General features: G+C 39.5%; 1 protein-coding gene across 2 annotated transcripts in view; it reads right to left on the bottom strand.

Annotated features, from left to right (window-relative positions):
- Positions 1–26,670, bottom strand: part of ST8SIA1 (ST8 alpha-N-acetyl-neuraminide alpha-2,8-sialyltransferase 1) — a 133,582-nt gene that overhangs the window by 69,021 nt on the left and 37,891 nt on the right. For both annotated transcript variants that reach the window (XM_006090657.3, XM_023755537.1), the window contains exon 2: positions 12,097–12,241. In XM_006090657.3, coding sequence (XP_006090719.1) covers positions 12,097–12,241 — 145 coding nt within the window. The remainder of the gene's footprint in view (positions 1–12,096; positions 12,242–26,670) is intronic.

Below are 26,670 nucleotides of genomic sequence, written 5' to 3'. Positions count from 1 at the left end.
GGTAAAGAAACGCTAATAAGCCAGGCTGAAGCCACGGCTCTGCCATATTTTAGTGCTGTAAAATCACAGCCTTTTAATTATATCAGGGGAGGAGTTGGTGTATACTTCATTGGACAACAAGAAAGCCCAACCCAACACTGACTGGTTTGGCTCAGTGGATAGAGTGTCGGCCTGCGGACTGAAGGGTCCCAGGTTCGATTCCAGTCAGGAGCATGTACCTTGGTTGCGGGCACATCCCCAGTGGGGGGTGTGCAGGAGGCAGCTGATGGATGTTTCTCTCTCATCGATGTTTCTAGCTCTGTGTCCCTCTCCCTTCTTCTCTGTAAAAAAGCAATAAAATAAAATAAAAAAAGAAAGCCCAACCCAATTTCAGGATCCCTCTCCTGGGGTCTAGATCTAGAATTATCATTTCTAATCATGAAAAAGCTACAGAGTATCTGTTGCTTGCTACTCACCCTTTTCCATGAGTTTTCTCCAGTGAACACCACTCCAGCAGGCGTGGTGAGTGTGCTGTTTGGTCACTGAGTGTCTTGTTTGCATAAGCAATAGTAAGAAGTGACTTACCAGAATTTAAATAAACAGATTTTTATAACGACAACATTGGCAGTGAGGGACACTGAAGACAGTACCCAATGGGAAAAGTGGGAGAAGGGACTGGGTCACCACTATTCCCCCAGAAATCAGCACAGTTCCTAGCACACAATAGTAGTTGCTCAATAAATACTTGATGAATGAATGGTTGAACACTTGTTTTATATAGACTCATCAGGATTTTAGGAAAGCATAATTTTGCTGGCAGCACAACATATTCATTTGGTCAACAACTCTAACAAATAAGAAAGGAAATTTCTGATGTATAAATCCTTATTTTTATTTTAATTTCAACTGATTTTATTTTGTAGATTTTCTATTGAACTAAGTTTTATGGTTCATGTACACATACTATATTTTATCTGTAATACTTTCAACAATAAAGAAAAATTTTTTAAAAACAAAAAAAATTGCCTATATTTTCTCCTGAGCTCATAAATATCACTGGCCTTTGAGTTTAAATAAACCCTCCAACAATCCCCTCTCAGGCATCTGGAAGCACCTGCAAACCACAGTTACTTCAGTTCTTATTGACTTGGCATATTACAATGTCTGTGTCAGGCTATAACAAAATAAAACAAAAAAGGAAATTCAGAAGTTATGGGTCTGGAATTGACAATACTTTGTGAATATACTATCATCGGAATAAATTAGACCCCAAATGTATATAAACTCAGAAAAGACTGAATGCTAGGAAGAGAAAAATTTAAGCAAAATAATCAGATGATGTATATTTTATATTTATAAGGAGCAGTTAGCCAATGTTTTAGTAATAGCAGACCACCTAGGTTAAAAAAAAATTGATTTAATTTGCAATTGTCTTTTTCTCAGCCCTTTTTTCTTAGCAAAAAGTTAAAACTCTGAGTCTAGCCCTAACCGGTTTGGCTCAGTGGATAGAGTGTCAGCCTGCAGACTCAAGGGACCCAGGTTCGATTCTGGTCAAGGGCATGTGCCTTGGTTGCAGGCACGTCCCCAGTAGGGAGTGTGCAGGAGGCAGCTGATTGATGTTTCTCTCTCATCGATGTTTCTAACTCTCTATCCCTCTCCCTTCCCCTCTGTAAAAAATCAATAAAATATATTTTTTTAAAAACAACTCTGAGTCTAGACAGGAAAAATAAAATTTAGCAAGAGAAATCCTATGCATTGTAGTTTTCAGAGTACAAAATGCTGGTTATCCTCAAAAGCAATTGTTTCCATTATGGTCAGCAGATCTTGACCCACACCCCATCTATCCTAAATTTCTCCACCACACTTATCCTATTTTTCTGACAAAGCTGCTAATATATTGTGTCATTTAACTTTGCCCAGATTCTTTCCTTCATTAGCTTCTGCTCCCTCCATACTGTCAGTCTCCACCAAGCTAGTCACAGGAGAGGGTAAGAACCTACTACTTTTGTCTAAAGACACTCCACTTCATCAGGCCTAATTCTCAACCTCTATAGCAGCGGTTCTCAACCTGTGGGATGAGACCCCTTTGGGGGTTGAACGACCCTGTCACAGGGGTCACCTAAGATCATCGGAAAACACATATATAATTACATATTGTTTTTGTGATTAATCACTATGCTTTAATTATGTTCAATTTGTAACAATGAAATTGGGGGTCACCACAACATGAGGAACTATATTAAAGGGTCACGGCATTAGGAAGGTTGAGAACCACTGCTCTATATACATCCTGAGCCCAAATCTGGGGCAAACTTGGGTCCAGCTCAAGCCCTGGGAAATGTGGGTCAATCCTGGCTTCAGGGGAATGATTTGGGGAGTGGTCACCTGAAGCTGTGGGAATCACCACCAAATGACACCTGCTTTCTTCTAGGCCTGGTTTTGAGGTGAGGCTCTGATAATTTGGCTTCTGTCTTATTTTCAAAACAGCCCCAGGATGCCCTTCCAGATTCCTGGTGCTCAGCTCATACCCAGTTCCAGAACTGGGCTTCAGCCTTGTTCTCAAAAACAGTCCTTAATTTTAACCCCAATGCTGGGGACCTCCACTTTGTTCCCTGGAAGCTCTGACTTGATCAGTTCCCAAGCCTCTGGAAGGGTGGGCCCTGCCTTCTTCTGACCAGTAACTCCTGGAAGCTGTCAGCTGTTAAAACGTCAGGCTAGTGGGTAGGAATTTGAAGTCAATTGCTATTTAAATTAGATCTCTGGGTATAGCTCCCCCATGCCTCATCTCTGAGTTGTGCACACTATTGGCACATCCTGTTAGTCCTTATTATCTTCTGGTTACTGCCAACAGTGGCCTGTGGTGAGAACATACATACCCCTTCTGGCGACTGGCTGGACTTCCTTTTAGCCTCTACAGCTAAGTTTACTCCTCTGTCTCATTCCCATCCCACCCCTCCTCCATCTGTTGGTCAAGTCTACACAGAATTTCTCAACGCTGCAGGTAACAGGGTATGACTAGTCAGGCCACAAAGGATGTCAAGAATATCGTGCTATCTGTCTTGTGATAAAAAATATTAGAAGTCAATGGGAAGAAGAAAAAAAAAGTGAATTGATTCAAATAGATGCAAATATTAAGAAAATGTTCTCTAGCCCTGACCGGTTTGGCTCAGTGTTTAGAGCGTTGGCCTGCGGACTGAAGGGTCCCGGGTTCCATTCCAGTCAAGGGCATGTACCTTGGTTGCGGGCACATCTCCAGTAGGGGGTGTGCAGGAGGCAGCTGATCGATGTTTCTCTCTCATCGATGTTTCTAACTCTCTATCCCTCTCCCTTCCCCTCTGTAAAAAACCAATAAAATATATTTTTTTAAAAAGAAAAGAAAAAAAGAAAATGTTCTCTATACTCATTTGTATCTTTGTATTCCCTGATCAAATTAAGCCACAGAAAATTTCAGTGTTAATATACCTCTCTATAAATTAATCAGCTGGATCATTATGCATTTAAGAGATTCTCTTATAAGGTTAAGAAGTGCAAATGAGCATATCAACAGTGTAAATGAAACAGGCCTCTAGTATACAAACAAATGCTGAAAACTATATCAAAATAGACTGGAAAATCCTTTCTACACCTGAACCTTTGCCAGTAAGAAAGACCAAGATGAAAAAACCAATTGAAAGGGAAAAATAAAGATATACCAACTTTTTCTGTAGGAACGCACCCTGTTATGTCACCAAACCTAAGAAGTAAATGTTATATGGAACATTAACACCTCCTGAAAAAAGCTATCACTCCATCAGACCTACAGGATGAGAGCTGACCCAGGGGTAATAGGTGTCATGCAACCTTTTCCATTGTTCCGCGGAAGCCACACACCTGAACCATAATCAGTCTTTGTACTAAATTTTATACACTGTCAAATATTTTAGAAAGGTCTACACCATGGCAAGATAAGCCACTCCTAACATTTAATTTTTATTTTGTGGGTAACCTGTGAATTTTCATTAGAGAGAGGTCTTGATTTGTAATTATTTTCTAAGTTTGAAAGACAAAGTATCCTTCAGCTCCTCTGCAGGGCAACTCCATTGTACCACCTCACTTCTAATCATTTGCTTTTCTTTCTTGTGAAGATAACAGATATTTGGAAATCTTATGATGATCCACTCTCCTCATCTCAGTTAGTTACAGAGCAATTTGAAGAATAGTGTATATTAATCCAGTGTTCACATATACAATCTTAATTCACTGGAAATTAATAATTTATTTGCACTTTGAGTTGATCATAATAATTTTCCATCTATAATGATACAAATGTACATTTGGCAGAATCCTTAGCATTACTTTATATACTACTTTATATTTCCTAAATCCCAGACTCAAGAGACTTATCTCTTCTCACCATTAAAGGACCTGGAAATACTTATTTCACCCCTTTTTTGGTGGTATTTTTTCTTTTTTCTGTTGGTTCCTGGCAGTACCAAAATGCCAAGGAAATATGTATGTGCCACAAATGCTTAAACAGGTAATAGTGGTAACATCTAATCTAATAAAAGACAAACATGCAAATTGACTGTACCTTCATTACACCTTAAGTCACGCCCACCAGCCAATCAGAGCGACTATATGCAAATTAACCCAACCAAGATGGCGGCCAGCAGCCATGGAGCTAAAGCGAGCAGGAGGCTTGGTTTCTTCAGTGATGGAGGAAGCCAAGCTTCCCGGCTGGCTCTGAGCTCCACTCAAAGCAACAAAGTTTCGATTATAGAAGCTAAATAAACCCCAGATACCTGCTTTCAGCTGGCCGTGGCCACGGAGCTGGAGCAAGCAGGAGCCGGCTCTGAGCTCCACAAAGTTTCAATTATAGAAGGTAAATAAATCCCAGAATTAAAAAAAAAAGAGAGAGAGAGAAAAAGGAGAGGCTGGGAGCTTCCGTCGCTGACGGGCTTGGCCAGCCTGAAAACGGCCCTCAGCCCCTCACCCAGACTGGCCAGGCACCCCAGTGGGGAACCCCACCCTGAAGGGGGTGTGACCAGCCTGCAAACAGCCATCAGCCCCTCACCCAGGCTGGCCAGGCACCCCAGTGGGACCCCCACCCTGATCTGGGACATGCTTCAGGGCAAACCAGCCGTCCCCCACCCATGCACCAGGCCTCTATCCCATATAATAAAAGGGTAATATGCAAACTGACCCTAACAGCAGAAATACTGGGAATGACTGGTCACTATGACACACACTGACCACCAGGGGGCAGACGCTCAATGCAGGAGCTGCCCCCTGGTGGTCAGTGCGCTCCCACAGCGGGGGCTCTGCTCAGCCACAAGCCAGGCTGACAGCTGCCAGTACAGCGGTGGTGGTAGGAGCCTCTCCCGCCTCCTTAGCAGCGCTAAGGATGTCCAACTGCAGCTTAGGCCTGCTCCCCGCTGGCAAGTGGACATCCCCAAGGGCTCCCGGGCTGCCAGAGTGATGTCTGACTGCCAGCTTAGGCCTAATTCCCCAGGGAGCAGGCCTAAACCAGCAGGTGGTCATCCCCCGAAGGGTCCCAAACTGCGAGAGGGCACAGCCAGGCTGAGGGACCCCTGAGTGCACAAATTTTTGTGCACCGGGCCTCTAGTTATTATATGTTTTACAGTGCATTCATTACAAAGTACTTTCACATCCATAATCTCATTTTAACTTTGTTTCTCATAATAACACTGAAATCTGAAGACCAGGTGTTAATGGTCTTGAGTTGAAAAACTATAAACTTCAGGCTGGAAACAGTTATGTGGCTTGTCTGGGATCCTACACGTCATCATAGAAAGTCCAGGTCTACCAGTAAAACCCTGATATTTTGACTCCGTTCCCTACATTTTTCTCTAATGTTCGCATCTGGCCAAAAATGATAGAGTAAATGACCTGAATTATGTAATGGTAGTGAAACCTGTTCTGGACTCTTGTAATACAGAAACAATGAGCAAAGGATAATTTGCTTTCCTTTGAAAACCTAGAAGTCTCTATTATAGAAATCAAAATGTAACTGGTCTTATTTGTCCTTTTAACGTGGACCACTAGGGAGCTCAAAGTCAAGGGAAACTATAATGCCATATAGGACCCTCTAACCTGCATATCTACACTCTTTTTTCCTCTCAAATATCTACAAAAGAAATGTCTCCATTTCTTCTGAGAGTATTCATATAAGAAAGGTGAAAAAGCTTAAAATGGTTTCAAGATGACTGATTGATAAAAATAAACAATGAATCTACTAAAACCCATGTCTTCCTAAAAAAAAAAATGTAGTAACAATAAATGTTTGAAATCAGACTGTCCACGTTTCATATCCTAGCCCTCCTACCTTCCTGCCCTAAAATCTCCAATAAGTTACTGAACCCTTTTCAGTCTCAGTTTCATCCATGTAATGAAGACAATAATGATAACCATGCAGAGTTGTTGTACAGATAGAGTAACATGTGAAGAAACTGAGGCAGATAGTACATGTCAACACACATAGTACATCTGCCTAGAGCTGAAATATTGGAAGTCCCAGCCTCTCTTGCAGCTTGACGTGCCCACGTGATTCAGTCCTGACCAATGACCAAGAGTCCATCATATTTCCTCTTCTGTGACCTCCCTCTTCCTACTGGATTCCTCACCTAAAACGGAGGTTCGTTGGCCTGAATCAGCTAAGGATGTTCGAGCAGCAAAACAGGATCCTGGGAGCTTGAAGGCACTGTGTAGCTATCATCCAGCCCTGAACTTCTCACCTCCTGCTTCATTATTGTTTGAGATAAATAAGCACCTATTTGGTCAAGCCCCTGTGACAGGCGTCTGTTATAAAGCAGCTAAACATTAACCTGACAGTGTGAACCTAACATACAGTTAACAAAGATTATTCATTAATAATCTTTAACAAACCTTAGTCCCCTTAGTTTCCTTCCAATCAAAAAATATATTTGTTTGGGAAGATGATTACAATAATATCAATAAGTTAAAATGCAAGCTACCAAATGCTGCAGATTATATAGTATGATTCAAATTTCCTTAGGAAAAAAAAATTGCTGTGTGCTTCAGGCATACTCAGGAGGTGAAAGGATTCTAGAAAGCACATTACTGTGAAGGGGAGAAAATGTGTATTTTCATTATAACAAAGTCACTTTGATAAAAACCACTTTGAAACATTCCTGCTTGGTTTTTTAAGGTTCAAGAGCATGGTGGGTCCAGGCTGAGTGGAATATGTCAGGGAGCTATGGCGACCAGAAGAGCTGGAAATGAGTGTCCATTTGGGATGCATTAATGATATTTTGTGATTCTTTATACATGGCCTTGGGTGGCTATTCTGAGGAAAAATTACTAGTTTGTGATTTATATCACATGATTATTCAGCAAAATGTAAGAGAATGATGAGCCAACCATGTTTTTATTACACCAAAAGGAAATATTTTTCAAATTATATCAGCACCCTTGTGGTTTCTAACATTCCTGCTCCTCCCTGAGGAAATTTCTAAGGAAATTTATGCTCTTTTTTTAGTATAAATGTTTTAGGCCAAAATACTATTTATTCAGTAATATCTACAAACATGAGACCATGCAGGCTTAACAGGGACTATTCTTGGCAAAAAAAAAAAAGGAAGGAGCTGACCCCAACCCAGGGGATGAGGAGAGTCTCAAAGTAGAAAGGCCATCACATTGTCCTCTTCAAACACACTCACACAGAATATTCTAGAAAACCTATGTGAGGTTAAAATTCTGCCCTTCATGTCTAATAATATTCGACAAATATTTTATCAAAATATAGACCCTCTTGGAAACAGCTGCATCCGTATGTCCTGCTTGGCCTCCTGCAGTTCAGGCAAGGGCACTGCAGGTGTCCAGCCCAGGTGGGACATGAAAGGGAGCTCTTGGCAAACATGAGCCGCTGAAAATGAACATCTGTTTCAGTGGGAAGCACTGCACTAGGCACAGAAGTGAAAAATTGTTCTTGTTCCTCAAAAGCTCACAAGAGGTATGGAGATCAGCAGAGAATGACTTTAAGAAAATCATAATATAACAAAAAAAGAAGAAAAAAGAGAAAGAAAACCGTAATATGTTGTTAACATAGATAAATTCTTTTGAGGCAGAATTGAGTAAGTTTAATAACAAAGTTATGGGAAGTCATGAGAGATCCAAATAAGAGCTACTAATTGCAATTCCGGAGATTCGGTGTAGCATCTCCCAGTGTACATCATCTCAGTAGGACCCTCCTAGACCCTCCAGCGCTGATTCAGCACCTGCTAACTTTCCACAGCACACAGAGCATCTTGTACTGCATGTTGGCAACAATAATAACAACAGTGGATAAAGGTAGGCAAAGGAACAAAAACAATAATGATGATGGCTAATGTATACTGAGCATTTAGGGAGAAAGTGTAACATATAATTAAAATAAATATATTAAAATATATAATTAAAGGTATAATATAAAATTATACATCTGAGTTAGAGAATGAGTGATATGGTACGATTTTGCTGAAACTCACAGAAAGAAGGGACACTTCGTTCAACTGACAACACTGAGCCTAGCCCACTCACCTGCCTTTCTGCCTAATTGGCCAACACACAACTTCCTTCCCATGGGAAATATGAAGAAAGCACATCAATGAACTGGCTACTTAGCTTCCTGATAACAAACTAGAAATATTTCATTAAGAAATAATAATGTGGTGAGAGGATATGCCATTTTTTCTGTTGATGCAAAGTGATTTTCCAGGATTTCTATAAATTAGTCTTCTCAGAATCTCAGCGGAAAAATACACACGACTATTTTTAAAATCTATTCATTGAACTGGTTCGCTGTTTGTGTTGACCATGAGCACACACAGTGATGTCATAACTTCTGCTTCATAAGAAAAAAGCATTTTTTCTTTATCATTAAGAAACGGTGATGGAAAATAAAATTCAATTAAATAAAAAAGAGATGGTTCTACTGGCAAAAAGAGGCACAGGATTCTGTGCATGCCCTTTAAAAAGGAAATGTTTCCTATTATCCTACGGCTGCAACTGACAGATAAGATGGGAGCTAGTTTTTATTTCTTTAACCGTCTTTTCTTCAAATCTGTTTTCCAGCATAGAGTTAAAAGTCAGTTCATAAGCCTTCATGTATACAAAGCCTATTTGGGACTTCTTTAATTTTTTTCCTATTTGATGAGCTGTTAAAGTGATTGCTTCCTATCTCTCTTTATTTCATAGTGAGTTGATATGGGGTTATGAACAGAGGATACTGTGGATTGGCTTGCTCGTCCTCTATTCCACCCTTTTCCTAACTCCCTGCTGAGGCTTCATTTAAAACTACCTCTCTTGGACTGCTAAGTAACTACTATTCCAGATGCAAATTAATCTTACCTATTGGATGCACTTGAGGGAGATTTGAAAGGAGGGAGTGAGTTGGAACCCATCTATCTGGCCCCATTTCTGTTGGAGGCAGTTTGAGCCACAGGAATGGCAACAGCAGCTGGGGCTTTCTAATTCCTAAATCACAGTTAGGGCAGCAGGTTCTTGAACTAAGCAATTTCAGGAGCCACCTCTTGACTCTTGACTCCCACATATTTATTCTTCTAATGATTTTTAAGTGCCTAATTCTCCATATGAAATAACTTTCTGTGAAAATGCCTAGGAAGATTTCTGTTCTTTGCCTAAACCTTGACTAATATATAGTCTCCATTCCCTCATCTGATGATGCAATATATGAACCAGAACATCATTAATACCTAACAATCCTGCCCTAGCCGGTTTGGCTCAGTGGACAGAGCGTCAGCCTGCGGACTCAAGGGTCCCAGGTTCGATTCCGGTCGAGGGCATGTACCTTGGTTGCAGGCACATACCAGTAGGGAGTGTGCAGGAGGCAGCTGATCGGTTTTTCTCTCTCATCAATGTTTCTAACTCTCTATCCCTCTCCCTTCTTCTCTGTAAAAAATCAATAAAATATTAAAAAAATACCTAATAATCCTATATAATAAAGAGGTAATATATATGCAAATTAATCCTCACACCCTCACAAGATGGCTGCCTGTGACCAGGCCAGCAGTGGGGTAGCGAGGGACGACCAAACAACTGAACAAGCAGGCTGCATGGGGCGACCAGGCTGGCAGGGGGGCCGTGAGGGGGCAACCAGGTCTGCAGGGGGGGCAGTTGGGGGTGACCAGGCCGGCAGAGGGGCAGTAAGAGGCAACCAGCCTGGTGGGGGGGGGGCAGTTAGGGGTGACCAGGCCAGCCGGGGGGGAAGTTGGGGGCAATTAGGCTGGCAGGGGGGGCAGTTAGGGATGGTCAGATAGGCACGCAGAGGCAGTGAGGGGCTATAAGGCTGGCAGGGGAGGGCAGTTAGGGGCGACCATGCAGGCAGGCAGGTGAGCAATTAGGAGCCAGTGGTCCAGGATTGTGAGAGGGATGTCCCGGATCGGAGAGGGTGCAGGCTGGGCTGAGGGGACCACCCCCCTTCATGCATGAATTTTGTGCACCGGGCCTCTAGTATTTACATAATGCTTTGCAGTTTACAAAGTACATGCACATAAATTATCTACATTAATCCTGACCACAAGACTGAGAGGTGGTGGGACAGGGGCTGCTCTCCCCATTGTACAGATGAGAAAGCTGAGTCTCGGAAGAGGTGACTTAGCAAGACATTTACTTAGTAAGAGATGGAGACAAAACTCAATCCCACATTTTATAACTCTTTTCTTTTCTTTTTAAATTACATTTGATGTACAATATTCTATTAGTTTCAGGTGTACAACCTGTCATTATGACTCTCAATCCTTTCCTTTGACACTAGAAAGCCTCCCAAGGGCAAATGAAGAGGGGAGAGAGCACATAGATACTAACAATGATTAAACCTTTTATTTCTTACTGAAAAATAAAACATCATTACACCCTAAAATCATTAAATTAAACTGAAACACCTAAGGACGAAATAGCAAATATGGGCTATTTCACAGAGAGTGGCTTTGGATCCAGCAGAGCCAGTGCCTCAAGTTCACAGGATCCCCCCTTTGAAGACACTTTGCTGTTAATTCAGATATATGAGAGGTTCAGCCCCATTTTCCAACTCTGACCATGACTTCTCCTTCTGCCTAACTATCTTGGCTAAACCAAGAGTGGCTAGAAGACTTGGGGAGGCCAAGATTCATTTCTTCATTTCTCCCTGATGGCAATTTCACCTAAGATCCACTCCCTCTCCAACAAGGGCTCCCCAAAAAGATTTCCTTTCCCCCACTTGCTACATAGATATAATTTAGTAAAACATTTTATTTTAATGCTCAAGAAACCAAGAAGTAAAACATTAAGTAGGCAGAGCTTGTTTTAGACCACTTCGAAAGTGGTCAGATTCTCTATCTCCATTACCCACCACTCCTCCACTTCACAGCAGTAAGTCTAACAACAGGGTGAAAGTTTAAGAGCTCTAAGAAGCAAACTTCTGACCCTATGGGCCCTACTCCCTGAGAGCAACATCAACCTGAAACCAGCATGCCAGTGCTTTGAGATCATATCACAGCCAACCTCACAACTCTGGAATTCCACAATTCCATGTCCTTACTTTCATTTTCAGTTTGCTTCCTTCAGTCTCATATGACTCAAATAAGAAAGGGGAACTGTTACTCTATAGCAGCGGTTCTCAACCTGTGGGTCGCGACCCCTTTGGGGTCGAACGACCCTTTCACAGGGCTCGCCTAAAACCATCGGAAAACACATATATAATTACATATTGTTTTTGTGATTAATCACTATGCTTTAATTATGTTCAATTTGTAACAATGAAAATACATCCTGCATATCAGATATTTACATTACGATTCATAACAGTAGCAAAATTACAGTTATGAAGTAGCAACGAAAATAATTTTATGGTTGGGGGTCACCACAACATGAGGAACTGTATTAAAGGGTCACGGCATTAGGAAGGTCGAGAACCACTGCTCTATAGCATCCTACTTCTGCTCTTGCATCAAAATACCGTGTGATTCCTTCCCACACACAAAAATAATAACTATAAAAATTAAAGTTAAGAAAAGAAGATGAAAAGTATACCTGATTCGTTAGGCAAATTCAATTATACCTTTCCTGTAAAATCAAGACATGTAAAAGACTATATTGAAAGGCAATAAACTCTATACTAACCTGGGGGAAGAGAGAATAAGTTGAATTGTCAATGGTGAATGAGTATAAAAACTCTCCATCATACCACATGCTCGTCCCCATGGGGGAATTCGTTTTAGTCATAGCAAAGAGATGGGCGGGGTCACAGCAGTCTTCCATCTGTTTCCTAGGAGAAAAAATAGAGAGAGAAAAGAACACCAGGTTAAGTGAGCAGCAGACTCATTCACTTGTCATCCCCACAGAGATGTGCAGTCTTACCTCAGTGCCAACTCACAAAAGCATCTGTGTCTCCAGGGTGATTAGACTACTATTAATTCACTCTTCCAGCCACCAGAATGCATGACTGGAACTTTTCACAATAAAAATAAGTTTAAGAAAAATACATCAGCTCTCAGATGCAGGTGAAATATGTCCAAAGGCAAAAAGCATCATGGTAACTGCAGAGTTATTGATTGATTTAAACATCCAGTTCCAGAAGGTGGCTAACTGTGGAGACTGTAGAGCTATTCAGCTGCAGCAGAAATGCATCTCTATGATGGTTTAACAATCAGGTAGATAAGTTCAGTGACAAGGGACTTTACATGAGCCACGTGGAGCAGGGAATGCACACAGGGGTCCAAAAGAGGGTGCATTCCCCATTTGTGGACAAGATTAAAGAACAACTCCTGGGAAACCTTTTTAAATAGAAACAAAATGAGATGACTGATGTGATTTCAGATACTAGGGAGGCAGCCTGCCTTCTAACTGATAAATCTCCTGGGCTTGTCAGCCCGAATTTTGTCTGAACTCTCAGTAGTGTTCAACACAATTGAGCACCCTGACCTTTGCAAAGGTCTCCTCACTCCCTTAGTGTCTGGAACACCAGGGTCTCCTGAGTCACCTCACCCTTTGTGCAGGCTGCTCCTCTACCTGTCCCTCTGATGTAAGCCCTGATACTGTTCTATAGACCAGTCTTTATATCCTCCTCTAATCAAAAGTTTTGTCAGAAACTCATTCCATTTACTCACTGAGCTTTCCTGAGTAAAAGAGTTTAATTCTCCAGGGACACCTCTAAAAGGACCTGCTGACATAAACCACTTCTGAATGGCAACCCCACACAGACATGCGCACTCAGACATTTTACTACCCATGGTACAGAAGCTTAGAGTTGAAAGGAGACAGTAATGTAGAGCGCTGGGTTCAAATCCTGGCTCTGCCATTTACTAACTCCTTAACTGGGGAATGTTACTGGGCTTCAGAACGGGCGTCAGAGACTGTTTCTGAGAATGTACATGTGGAAAACAGAGTAAAGGTTCAATACATGTTGTTGTTATTATATAACCTCAACCTCATTGTAGAGATGAATAAACTTATTCAGTGTTAGGCCACAAAACAAGTCTTAGCAAATTCAAGAAGACTGAAATATACTAAGTATCTTCTCTGACAACAATGGCATGAAACTAGAAATCAATAATAAGAGGAAAACTAGAAAAATTCATAAACTCATGGAAATTAAACAACACTCTCTTGTACAATCAATGGATCAAAGAAGAAATTAAAGGGGAAATAAAAGTTTATTGATACAAACCAAAATGGAAACACAACATACCGGAACTTGTGGGATGAAGCAAAAGCAGTCCTAAAAGGCAAGTTCATAGCAATAAATGCCGACATTAAGACACAAGAAAGGCCGAACCGGTTTGGCTCAGTGGATAGAGCATCGGCCTTCGGACTCAAGGGTCCCAGGTTCGATTCCGGTCAAGGGCATGTACCTTGGTTGCAGGCACATCCCCAGTAGGGGGTGTGCAGGAGGCAGCTGATCGATCTCTCTCATCGATGTTTCTAACTCTCTGTCCCTCTTCCTTCTTCTCTGTAAAAAATCAATAAAATATATTAAAAAAAAAAAAAGACACAAGAAAGATCTCAAATAAACAACCTAACTCTACACCATAAACTACTAGAACAAGAAGAACAAAGTTGGCAGGAGAAAGGAAATAATAAAATTAGAGCAGAAATAAATATAATAGAGAATAGAAATACTACAGAAAATATCAACCAAACTAAGGTGTGGTTATTTAAAAAGATAAACAAAATTGAAAAACCTTTAGCTAGAGTAACCAAGGGGTGAAAAAACCCACAACAAAGTATAAATGAAAAATGAAACATTACAACTGATATCACAGAAATTCAGAGGATCACAAAAGGCTACTATGAACAACTATATGCCAACAAACTGGACAATCTAGAAGAAATAGAAAATTTCTTAGAAACATACAATTTACTAAGACTGAATCAATAAGAAACAGAAAATCAAAATAGATCAATTACTACTAAGGAGATTAAATAAGTAACAAAAAACCTCCCAAAGAAAAACCCAGGAACAGATGGCTTCACTGTTGAATTTACCAAATATTTAAATATGAATAAATACCAATCCTTCTCAAACTCTTCCCAAAAAATCCAAGAGGAGGAAACACTCCCAAACTCACAAAATGAGGCTCATAAAATGAGGCCAGAATTATCCTGATGCCAAAACAAGATACTACTATTAAAAAAGAAAAGTACAGGCCCACCTCCTTAATGAATACAGTTGCAAAAATTCTCAATAAAATACTATCAAACCAAATTCAGCAGTACATTAAAAGGATCAGACACCATGATCAAGTAGGATTTTTCCCTAGGATGCAGGGATGGTTCAACATATGCAAATCAATCAATGTGATACATATTGATTAGAATGAAAGAAAAGACTATACAATCATCTCCACAGACACAGAAAAAGCATTCAACAACATTCAATATCCATTCAAGATAAAAACTCTTTAAAAATCAGGCATAAAAGGAACATATCTCAACACAATAAAGGCCACGTATGACAAGTCCACAGCTAACATAATACTCAATGGTGAAAGGTTGAAAGCCCTTCCTCTAAAATCAGGAACAAGAGCTCCCATTCTTATCACTCTTCCTCAACATAGTCCTAGAAGTCTTAGCCAAAGCAATCAGGGAAGAAAAAGAAATAAAATGTATCAGAATTAGAAAGAAAGAAGTAAAATTGTCTCTATTTGCGGATGGCATGATTTTTACATCAATAACATCCTAAAGACTCAACCAAAAAACCATTAGGTCTAATCAGTGAATTCAGTAAAGCTGCGGATTACAAAATTAATGTACAAAAATCAGTAGTGTTTCTCTACATTAACAACAAATTTTCCAGGGAGAAAAATGGATCACATTTACAATAGCATCAAAAACAATTAAATACTTAGAAATAAATTTAACTAAGGAGGTAAAAGATCTTTACTCTAAAAGGTACAAGACACTAATGAAAAAATATCAAAGAAGACACAAATAAATGGGAAAGTATCCCAGGTTCACAGATCAGAAAAATTAATATTGTTAAAAAGGCAATACTACCCAAAGCTGTAAACATCTGTTGAAAGGAAGGCCAAGTTGATGAACCTTGCTAAGTGAGAGTCAACTAGTAGTAGATTCTGACCCATGTGCCTAGCCAAGGAAAAATATTGGGTAATGTAGCATCCCGATTAAGAGCATGGACCCTGGAGCCACACTGCCTGGGTTTGAAACCCGGCTGTTTCATTTATTAGTATGTACACTGGAGCAGGCTCCTTAACCTCTCTCAAGCCCTCCTCCTTGAGATGGTTAACTTACTTCATAGGATTGTGAAGCGACTAAGAGTAAAGTTCTTAGAACTATACTTGGCTCTATGTCCTATTATACATAAGTGGTACATTATAAGTATTCGCTAAATAAAGTAAATTCAGTTCAGGAGAGAGGGAGAGAGAGAATGGAAGATAGATAACCTTAGGAAAGATACTGTATTTTTCTGCCAATTATGTTTATAACATTTTAAAAAATAATACAAGGCAGAATAATAGTTATAGAATTATTTGATGTACTAGCTTTCAACATATTAAAGAAAATAACCTTTAAAAACTATATTTAATTTTCAGTTATTTAATTCCATTAAGACAATGAGATGTTCAGTGAGGGAAATGTCCTAGTTGGGAACTCTTCATATCTTGTTATGAGGAATTAATAGCTAAATGTCACATTTGCCCCTAAAGAATTCATGAGGAAACAAAAGCTCTTAAAAAAATCATGAGAAACCATCATGTCCCAGTCTTAACAGAGACTCCTCATAGCCCTCTTACCTGCTTTGTTCTTCTCTACAGCACTGAACACTGTTTATATGTTTTATGTTTAATTTATAGTTTTGCTTATTATCTGTCTCCCCAAGTCCCAGAATATAAACTCCACGAGGAGAGGGACTTTTGTCTTCTGCTCACCACTGGATCCCCAACTCCTGAAATGGTGGCTGATACACTGAACAGAAATTTAATAAATGTTGTTTGAATGAATAAATAACAAGTAGGAAATAAAGAAAACATTAGAGAAACAAGAGGATCTCAATGCACATTTTGTTCTCACTATTCAAAATTCAAATTGAAGAAGTCAATTCCTTATAGTTCTAGCCTATGGAGACCAAAAAACCCCAAAAGATTGTCAAAATAATTGCTGTAGACTAGTAAACATTTCCACTAGAGGCAGACCCAGGATTTTTTGGATTTGATGACTGGTGAATCCCAAGTTCCATATACAGTGCATTAAACATTAGCCTGACTAAAGCGAGCATCCACTAGGATTGCAGACCTGCAACACGGGGACCACAGGAGCAGTCCACCAGCTGAGGGTGCTGATAAATTGTTCCCTTCACCAAAGTGTCAAACTTTCAAAATCTGACTTTACAATGTTTGATAAGGTTTCATATTTAATCTTGTCTCCAAAAACTTCTTTCTATTCCATTAATATATCATTTCAGTCAAGTATTGATTTTAACCTTTGGCTTTTGGCCAAATGTGTATCTAATGCACTTCCTCCAAACAGCCAAATCAATAGCCCTTATTGTAAACTGTCGTGAGTCAAGTTCCTAAAATTCCTTTTAGACTATTATATGTTAACTCCCTGAGTTAATGTCACAGAGCTTCAGATTTATTGCTGAAAATGTTCCCACATTCCACATCAGAGATGGTTTTTAAATTGAGATAATAATATATATAAAGCGCCTAAGTACATTACATGGTCTTCATAAGCATTCATTTCCTTCTCTTTAGTAGTTAGGAAGCATATAACTCTGCTTGCCTCACAGAATTCTAAGTTATTATTATTTTATTAGACATAATTTTTTAATAGTTACCCTCTTCCATTCCCAAATATGTCCCTATTTGGATGATAGATTATATATTCACTCTTTTAAGAGCAGAAGCTAAACAGTTGGCATCCAATAAGAGGGGGCTTTTCTTTAAGTGAAGAACGTGGTGGCCTACAAAGAAATCAGAGCAGTTTCATATTCTAAATGGCAGATTTAGGACAAGAGATGGTGGAAGGTAAAGTTTGGGCCATCATAAAGTTATTTTACCCTGACTTAAAGAAATCTTTGTCTTAAATGATCAGTTTTGAAAGAAGTTTAAAAACCAGGAGTCACTGATGACTGAAGGCCCAGGATTTAAAGCAAGAACTTTCACCCTGAAGCCAACAAGCAGTAGGGCTTGCCCGTGGCAAGGCAGTGGGAACAAATGGTTTACATCACTGATCTAAGAGATTCAAAATACACACTTGAAATAGGGTAGAGTTTTATATTCATCTAATTTATTTTTATTTTATTTTTCAATTAAAGTTTACATTCAATATTATTTTGTATTAATTTCAGGTGTGCAGCATAGTGGTTAGACAATCATACACTTTACAACGTGTTTCCCCAATATTCCAAGTACCCACCTGGCACCATATAGTTATTACAATATTATTGACTATATTCCCTACACTGTACTTTACATCTCTGTGACTATTTTGTAACTGTAATTTGTACTTCTTTTTTAAAAAAATATATATTTTATTGATTTTTTTACAGAGAGGAAGGGAGAGGGATAGAGAGTTAGAAACATCGATGAGAGGTAAACACCGATCAGCTGCCTCCTGCATACCTCCTACTGGGGATATGCCCGCAACCAAGGTACATGCCCTTAACCGGAATCGAACCTGGGACCTTTCAGTCCACAGGCCGATGCTCTATCCGCTGAGCCAAACTGGTCAGGGCATAATTTGTACTTCTTAATTCCTTCACCTTTTTCACCCAGTCCCCCATCCCCCTACCCTCTGGCAACCATCAGTTTGATTTCTGTATCCATGAGTCTGTTTCTGGTTTGTTTGTTTATTTCATCCTTTAGATTCCACATGTAAGTAAAATCATATGGTATTTGTCCTTCTTTGACTGACTTACTTGATTTCATCTAATTTTCCACAAAATTCTCTTGAATGGTGAAAAAAGTACTGTCATTCGATTATTGGTCAAAATAATGTTTTCTACAGATAAAAAGTCTTTTCGAAGATTAATCTTCTGGATAACTTGCCAGGACTAAAAAATACAGAGAAAAGTAGCTCTTATGTACTACTCAAGATAGCAGGTAATCCTTTTATTTGGCAGCATTTTATTTATCACATTTGAAGTGACTGCGTAATAAAGGAAAACTGTTCCAAAGAAAGGTACATCAGTGCCAGGTGTAGTCTGCATTTCTCCAAAGAGGCCGAGCAGATTGAAAGGAGAAATCTTTAGAACACAAATATTTCAAGGATGATCTTGTTTTCCCTTAGAGTACATATTTGTTTTGTAATGTACTTCACAAGCATACATGCTTATTTTAATTAAAGAACATAAATATTTCCAGGAAATAGTTCAATGAACATCTATCTTTAGTCTTCCTGCTTATGCTCACTTGTCTGTGTAGCTAGAAAAATTCTAATATTATCCTTGAGAATCACCTGTTTGCTGTTTTAATTACCGCAAGTGCTGTTTTAGTTACCACTCACTATTTTATTCACTCAACCAATATTTACTGCACACTTTCTTTTTTTAATATATTTTTATTGATATCAGAGAGGAAGGAAGAGGGAGAGAAAGAAACATCAATGATGAGAGAGAATCATTGATTGGCTGTCTCCTGCATGCCTACAACCCAGGCATGTGCCCTTGACTGGAATCGAACCCAGGACCCTTCAGTCCACAGGCTGACTTGATGTTCTATCTGAGCCAAACCAACTAGGGCTATTGTGCACTTTCTATATGTCCAGGGCTGTACTAGGCACTAGGGTGAGAAGGGGATGGGCAGGGAATACCTTGCTCTTTTAAATCCTAATGGAGAAGCCAGATAAACAAGATAAATAAAGGATGTGGGTTAGGAAGTGAGGGTACAGTTTTCAACAGGGGCTAAGTCAGTCCTCACTGGGTAAGAGACATTTAGGAGAGACCAGAAGGAGGTGAGGAAGTAAGCCACATGGGTATCTGGGAGAAGAGCATTCAGAGATTGCATTTCGACAAGAGCCAATGTCGAAAGAACTTTCAGGAAACCAGGCAACTGGAGTAAAGAGTGTGTGGGGTGATGTGTCACTGGATCATGTAGGGCTGGTTTTATTCCAAGGAAAGGAATAAAATCCGTACTCATCACCAACCTTCTTGTGGCAGCATCCACAGACCCTCAGGAATAAATCCAGCTCCAAAACCATAGAAAGTCATTTGGATTTTACTGAAGTTGAAGTTTCTGTATGGCAGAAACTTCATAAAATCTCCCAGTGAACATCTGTCTCTGCCACAATTCTATTATTTGAGACAATTCTATCATTTTCTCTAACCACCCCCAAGCCTTCCCTCTCTCCATCACATCTCTCCCTCATCAGAGCATTTTTACTCTATTAGGCTCTCTAATTTCGACTCCCTTCATCATCATTTAGCATCATATGTAGGTATGAGGAAACTCTTTTTGGATTTTTTTTCTCTTTTGGAGAATGGGAGAATTTGAAAGACAATGAAAAATGTTCAGTTATATATGTTTAATCTTTAAGAATAAAATTATCTCTCTCTTGGTCTATTCACAGGATCACACTAGAACAGCTAAATGGATATATACCAAATTTGAATAGTATGTTTTTAGTGGCCTGAAACTAACATGCAGGTTTGAGGGAATGCAGCAAATTCACTTTGGGAGGCTCAGGTAGGAGCAGGGGACGGGGCAGGTGCATCCACTGAGAGAAATAGTTGGGCACCCAGTCGTCTGTGAGAACATGAGGTCCAGATCAGAAGCATCAGTCCATACTGATGAGTAAACCCCCATACTCCACTAAGTTTTAAACTTGTGCCCAAGTGACAGATACTCCAAATTACAAATTACATTGATTTACCAGTGAGCTGTTTCTCCAACGCACAAGTTTACACAGCAGGGTGGGATGCAGTGGGATTTCTTTATGTCATCATAATCAGCGGTGCTCCTGAGTAGCAGCAGGGGGCCAATACATTATGCATCAAAACTAAGAACCCTACTCAGGAACATCTTTCTTGTTCTAAGGACACCCAGGTCTGAGGTTATTTCTGTGAAGGATGAGCAGAAGTTAGTGGAAGGCAGAGCAAATAAAAAGGAGGAGACATGGTTATAGAAACTGCTTTATGAGTTTTCCAAATTTACACAGATTTCCCTAAACTAGGGAACCGAGCCAGTGAACATGAGATGAGCAGGGGAGTGGTCAAGTTTAGAAGGTGAAGTCCAGGAGTCAAGCTCCTTGGATTCGGCTCAGCTCCACTCCCTACTAGATAGATGCAAGACTGGGGCATTTGTCCCAAATTTTTTCCAGACCACAATTGCCTCTTTCCTGATTTACGGTACAGACTTTTGGTATTTCTGTAACTGCTCCAGTATTTGAACAGATTCAAAATTATTTTCTGAGAAAAATTTTGGCTCTGCGTTATGACCCATTTCCACAGGATGGGATTCTGCGTAACAACACAAGCCAGAAATTCTCAATTTTCTTAACAGAATAGTAACTGTGCCACCTGCTTGTCTAAAACATATGGTTCTCTCTTTACTCAGCACAGAATATCAGCATTTCAGGTTGTCAACAACCCTTAATGGACTATAATCTAGTTTCCATTAAATGTGTGGTTAAAAGATTGGGTATTTGGGAGAGACAAAGGGATGTGTTAGCTGATTTTCTCCTAGCAGTTAGATTCTTTACATTCTTTCTTTATATCAAGTCAAACCATGAGCAAGTCAACAATTTGCATTTCATGGATGAGAACAGAGCTGTTCTTCAAGTCAAATGTGTCAATTCAGCTTACCACCAACATGTGAAAACAGCCAGGCAGCATCCCCCACCTTGTTGCTATGTTAGCTACGTTTGGACTTAGCTTTGACTTGTCTTATCAACATCATTGACCCCCATCATGATAGAAAAGTGTGGAGTTATTGAGAGAGTTGACAGCAACAGTTACAGAGAAGCGAAGACTTGGAAACAAAAGTAGAGATGAATTTTGAAAACTAAAAGCATGAGAAAATAAAGGATATTACAAGGGTAGATGGAATGAGTCATTTGACAAAGAGAGAATAAAGAAACAATAAGCAAAAGAGAAGGAAAACTACAGATTAAATGGGTCATTTTTTTAGTTTGTCAATAAAAGATTCGAAGAGGCCAAAAACTAGAAACCAGATAAACCTACAAGGATGGATGCAGCGCTTAGAGACTAACAAGACAGGGAGAAGTACAAAAATGTCGAGTTTATTGCTAAAGAAAAAGCATAGTTGTCAAAAGCCTCTTAACCCAATGATAATTCAGGGTAATGACAGGCATGAAAAAACTGAAAGGAGATGGTACAAGTACCGCTGATGAAAATGTATAGTGAGCTATGGGTGCTTCCTTACCTAAGGTCACTCTGAGTCTGCCCATTAGAGGGGACAGGGAGAATGTTTATGGAGATCCTGCTGAGGAGGAATCCCTCCCAACATCTAAGTCTAAGATCAAGGGAAGTGCTTAGCTGCCTCAATGCAGACAAAATCTAAGGATTTGGGGGAAATGTATCCAATTGGCTACAGAACAAAAAGCAGAATAGCATGCTTTCAAAGGACAGACTCATGCTCGATTTGATAGAAATGTATTGGGGAAAGCAAGGTTAAAAATTATTTGGGTGATTTTAGACTTAAAAACAACTTTTGAAACTGTAACCTATATGAAAGTTGGAAAGTCTCTGAATTAACTAACCATCTTGTAGAAATACCTTCACCAAGTTACATTATAAAATTATGCTTTTCTTAAGGTTCAGTAAAATAAACAACTACATCAAGAATAGCATTCCGTTTTCCATAAAAATGAAGTTGAAGATAATGTGTACTAAGTATCCATAGTCTTGTTTATCTGCATGGTAAGTTTTTCCTTGAATTAGTGTCAGAAAAATGTTTTATAATTACAGAGAAATGTACACTTCTCCTTATCAAACAATGAAAATTATTGTGACCCATTCATTAAATATTCCTCTGGCCTGAGTCGTCGGGGAGTTCAGAGGTAAATACAGTACATTTATACAACTATCTCGGGCTCAATTCCATGGACTGCTAGCCCTCTCCTCATTTTTATTTTTATTTTATTTATTTTTTAATATATTTTATTTATTTTTTTACAGAGAGGAAGGGAGAGGGATAGAGAGTTAGAAACATCGATGAGAGAGAAACATCTATCAGCTGCCTCCTGCATACCTCCTACTGGGGATGTGCTGCAACCAAGGTACATGCCCTTGACCAGAATCGAACCTGGGACCTTTCAGTCCTCAGACCAAAGCTCTATCCACCGAGCCAAACTGATTAGGGCTCTCTTCTTTTTTAATGGTTGTTTTTAAAACATCAGTGTACTATAGTTTTAAATTTATAACTTCAAAACGTTAATTTTAGAAACTTTCACAAATACAAATTAGAAAAATAGACAAAAAATAAATACGACAATAATCCTTCCACACAGAAATAACCACTATTAGTAGGTTGTTTTGTGTGCATTTTTCTTAGTCATTAATTCAATTATTTCCTTAGTAAACATTCAACAAATACTTATCACATATGTAGTATGTCTCTTTTACAATTCTAGAAACTGAAGAACAGCAGTAAACACGATAGGCTCAGTGCTTGCACCCTTGAAGTGGGAATGTAGTGTGTTTATGATTTAGAGATGCTACAAACAACTCTGGGGTAAACATTCTCATGCTTAGATTTGTGAACACATCCATGATTATTTTACTGAGATAAATTTTTATGAGTATTTGCTGAATTAAAGAGTAAATACTAATGGCGTTCACACAATCTTTGATTTCCCTTTTTTATTTTTAGGAAAGCAAAATAGGTACTGAGCTTAAACTATTATAAGGCAACATAAACAAGAGTTCCCTTTATATTCTGACTCCCTTGTCTGGAACAAAAAGGCAATGGTTTCCTTATTTCTGATTAAGATTTAAATAGTGCTGTTTTGATTTTCTAATTTTTTGTACTATCTTACAACTTACTACTATGAAAGATAAAGATGTCACTTTCATCCTACCCCAAACAGACATGAACAGACTTTTCTGCACTCCACACTCCCTACAGAATTACATAAAAACTTTTAGTAAGCAATTATTCTCATAATAGGACTAGAGGCCCAGTGCATGAAATTTGTGCGCTGGTGGGGTCCCTAGCAGCTGCCTGCTGCCTGCCGGGGCCTCCCTCCCTTCCCCCAGCCAGCTCTGCCCCCTGGTCGAACTCCCAGATGACCTCCTGGGCAAGGGGACAATTTGCATACTATCCTTTTATTATATAGGATAAGTCTCTAAGTATTATTTACTAGCTGTACTATCACTGTATGACTCGCTATCACTGCAGCCTTTCTAAAATTTGCTCTTCCTAGAGTTACTGTCTTTTTTCATTTGTTTCATTTGTCATGTACTTTTCAATAATTCCCCTTCTACTTCTTCAAAGAACTGTAAAATTTTCTCAGTGCACATCAGTCAGTTCAATTTCTTTTCCAGATCCTTCTGACCCACTGCTCTAAGGTGGGCTGCTTTCTTGCTAGCCTCGATAAACACCTGTCATCATGGAAATTGCCTTCACCCCTTTTCTGAATGGTATTGCCTAGTTTCCTCTATCGACTTTTTGTCCTTATTTGGTACTTCCTCATTCAGGTGTAGCATATACTCTATTTCTTTTTTTTTAAGAAAGGGTGCAAGCACAGTACATATTTTGAGTCTTAAATATTTGGCTGAGCACAAAATTCTAGTTTAGAAATAATTTTTCTAGGGTTCTGAAGGCATTATCCATTGTTTTCTAACTTTCAGTGTTTCTGTTGACAAATCTGGCTTCACTCTTAAATCTAATCATTTGATTATAATCAGTTTTCACCTTAGAAAGTTTTTAAGATCTTAACTTAAGGATTCTGACATTTCACAATGACACGCCTCGGAGAGGTCTTTTTGCATTCACTGTGCTGGACAGTTGGTGGTCCCTTACAATGAGGAGACAAGTCCTTTAGTTCTGCAAACAGCCTTCTACTATTTCTTTAATAACTTCCACCCTCCTTTATAAAATTCCTACTAACTAAACTTTTTTCCCCATTTTTCACCTCTTTCTTTTCCTTTTGTACTTTGGGGGAATTATTTCCTAAACATTGTTTTACAAATCTATCTATTGACCTTTTAATTTCCATGACCACGTTTATAAAACCAGAAAGGTCCTTCGTATCTTCAAAAAGTTTTATGTTCATAGCTTCCTAGCCTTTGTGAATGCAATATGTTTTCTAGTGAAAATCATAACGATAGCATTTGTGAGGTATTCTTCTCCTTCCTGCATTGTCTGTGTTGTGTGTGCTTTTTCTGTTGGTTTGTTTTGGTCTCTGTTAGAGGCTCCCTAGAAATATTTACAGATCCACAGCTGTCCGTTTACATTTAAGAATGAGGTACTAAACAGCTGAATGAAAGCTCTTTATGCTTAAGCAGTGATTACCTACTGCTGGGCCTCATCAGAGTGTGATCCATCAGGACTCCGCCCTTTCACTGAAGGAAGGCCTTTTCTCTTACACTAGTCAGTTTCCCCAGAGAGGAACCTTCCACTGTCCTGAAAAGGTGTACGCCTAGTCAACAACATTCTGAGAGCTAAGTGAAAATAGAGTGATGTGGGCGGGCAGGGGAGGGGGAGAGTGAGGGGGAGGACTGAGACCTTACTCTTCAGAATACATTTCTCTTAATTCCCGTTTTCAGCTGATGTCCCAGGTCCAGAGTCTCTAAATTTCATCTCCAAGCTTCTAACAGAGCAGGCAGCAAGGGTAAGGGCAACTCCTTGTGTCTGCAGAGAGGGGAAGATTTAGAGCGCTTCTAACCAGTTTTCCTGTTTTTAGTCTCATTAGCACTCACCTCTCATTGCTGAGTCTTTCAGGAATTCTGCAACATACACTGCCTTCCTTTCTTGCTGGCTTTCCCTGCTGCAAGCACTCGAGTTTTAGATTTCTGTACTCTCCTACTGAGAAATCACTGGGCCATCTGCTTTCCATCTCCTAAAATATTGTTGATGTCCTTTGCCGGCTATTGTCTCCTTTCCGTTCCCTTCATTCTCACAAGTTCATTCCTGTTTATATTCCTCTCTGGTAATCTTATTAGTCTTTTTAAAGGAGTCAAAAAACCAGATGCCAGGTGATATTATCCTTCTCCAGTTTAATTTCTTTTTAAAAATTTTTCAATTTACTTTTTTATCACCAATTTTCCCCTTTTATGCCGTCTTCCAGTAAATACTTTCTATAGAGAAAGGACAAAGGTCATGATCTTGCCATGCTAGAATTTACCCATCTTCTTTTTTTTTTTTTTTTGCAGGAATTATTTTTAATTTTTCTCCTGTTTATTTGTTTACTTTTTAGAAAATATTTTTATTTTCAGAGAGGAAGGGAGAGGGAGAGAGAAATAGAAACATCAATGATGAGAGCGAATCATTGATTGACTGCCTCCTGCACGCCCCCCACTGGGGATCAAGCCACAACCTGGGCATGTGCCCTTGACCGGAGTTGAACCCATGACCCTTCAGTCCACAGGCCGATGCTCTATCCACTGAGAAAACGGGCTAGGGCTTGTTTATTTCTTTATGGTCTAATTGTTGCTGCTGTATTCAATGTCTTCCTCTTTTTAGATCCTGCATTCCCTGTATTCCATCCCTGGGAACTGCTTTCAAGGCAGAAGCAAATGTCGTCCACTAGGATGAGACTTTTCATGTAAAACTAATCTCATAGATATGAGATAACAGAAATAGCAGTGGGGAAATGTTAGGGGCAAAAATAGAATATTGGGAACTAGCTTTAGTTATAAAGAATATTATCATGCTCTGTTAACCATTATTGCCTGGTTCTTTTTTTTAAAATTAAATCTTTATTGTTCAGATTATTACAGTTGTTCCTCTTTTTTCCCCCCATAGCTCCCCTCCACCCGGATCCCACCCCACCCTCTGCCCTTACCCCCCCCCCCCCCCCCCTCAAAGGATAGAAGGCCGACGGAAAGGGGTAGGGTAAACTGTCAGACCCCCATTGCCAGTGTTTGGTTTTGCTCCACCCGAAAATTACGTCAAGGGGGGGACCATACGACGACGGTGCCAAGGTAGGGGGAAATGATAGAGCGCCAAATAAGAGAGCAACGCTACCAACAGAATGACTTTAGGCACACGGGGAAAACGTCGATAGCGAAGCGAGAAAAATGTATATAAGCTCCCGCTCTCTAAAATGACT

Source organism: Myotis lucifugus, unplaced genomic scaffold (genome assembly GCF_000147115.1).
Source record: "Myotis lucifugus unplaced genomic scaffold, Myoluc2.0 scaffold_78, whole genome shotgun sequence".
Classification (NCBI taxonomy): domain Eukaryota; kingdom Metazoa; phylum Chordata; class Mammalia; order Chiroptera; family Vespertilionidae; genus Myotis; species Myotis lucifugus.
Note: the sequence above shows the minus strand (reverse complement) of the source record. Positions and strands in the feature narration are given on the sequence as shown.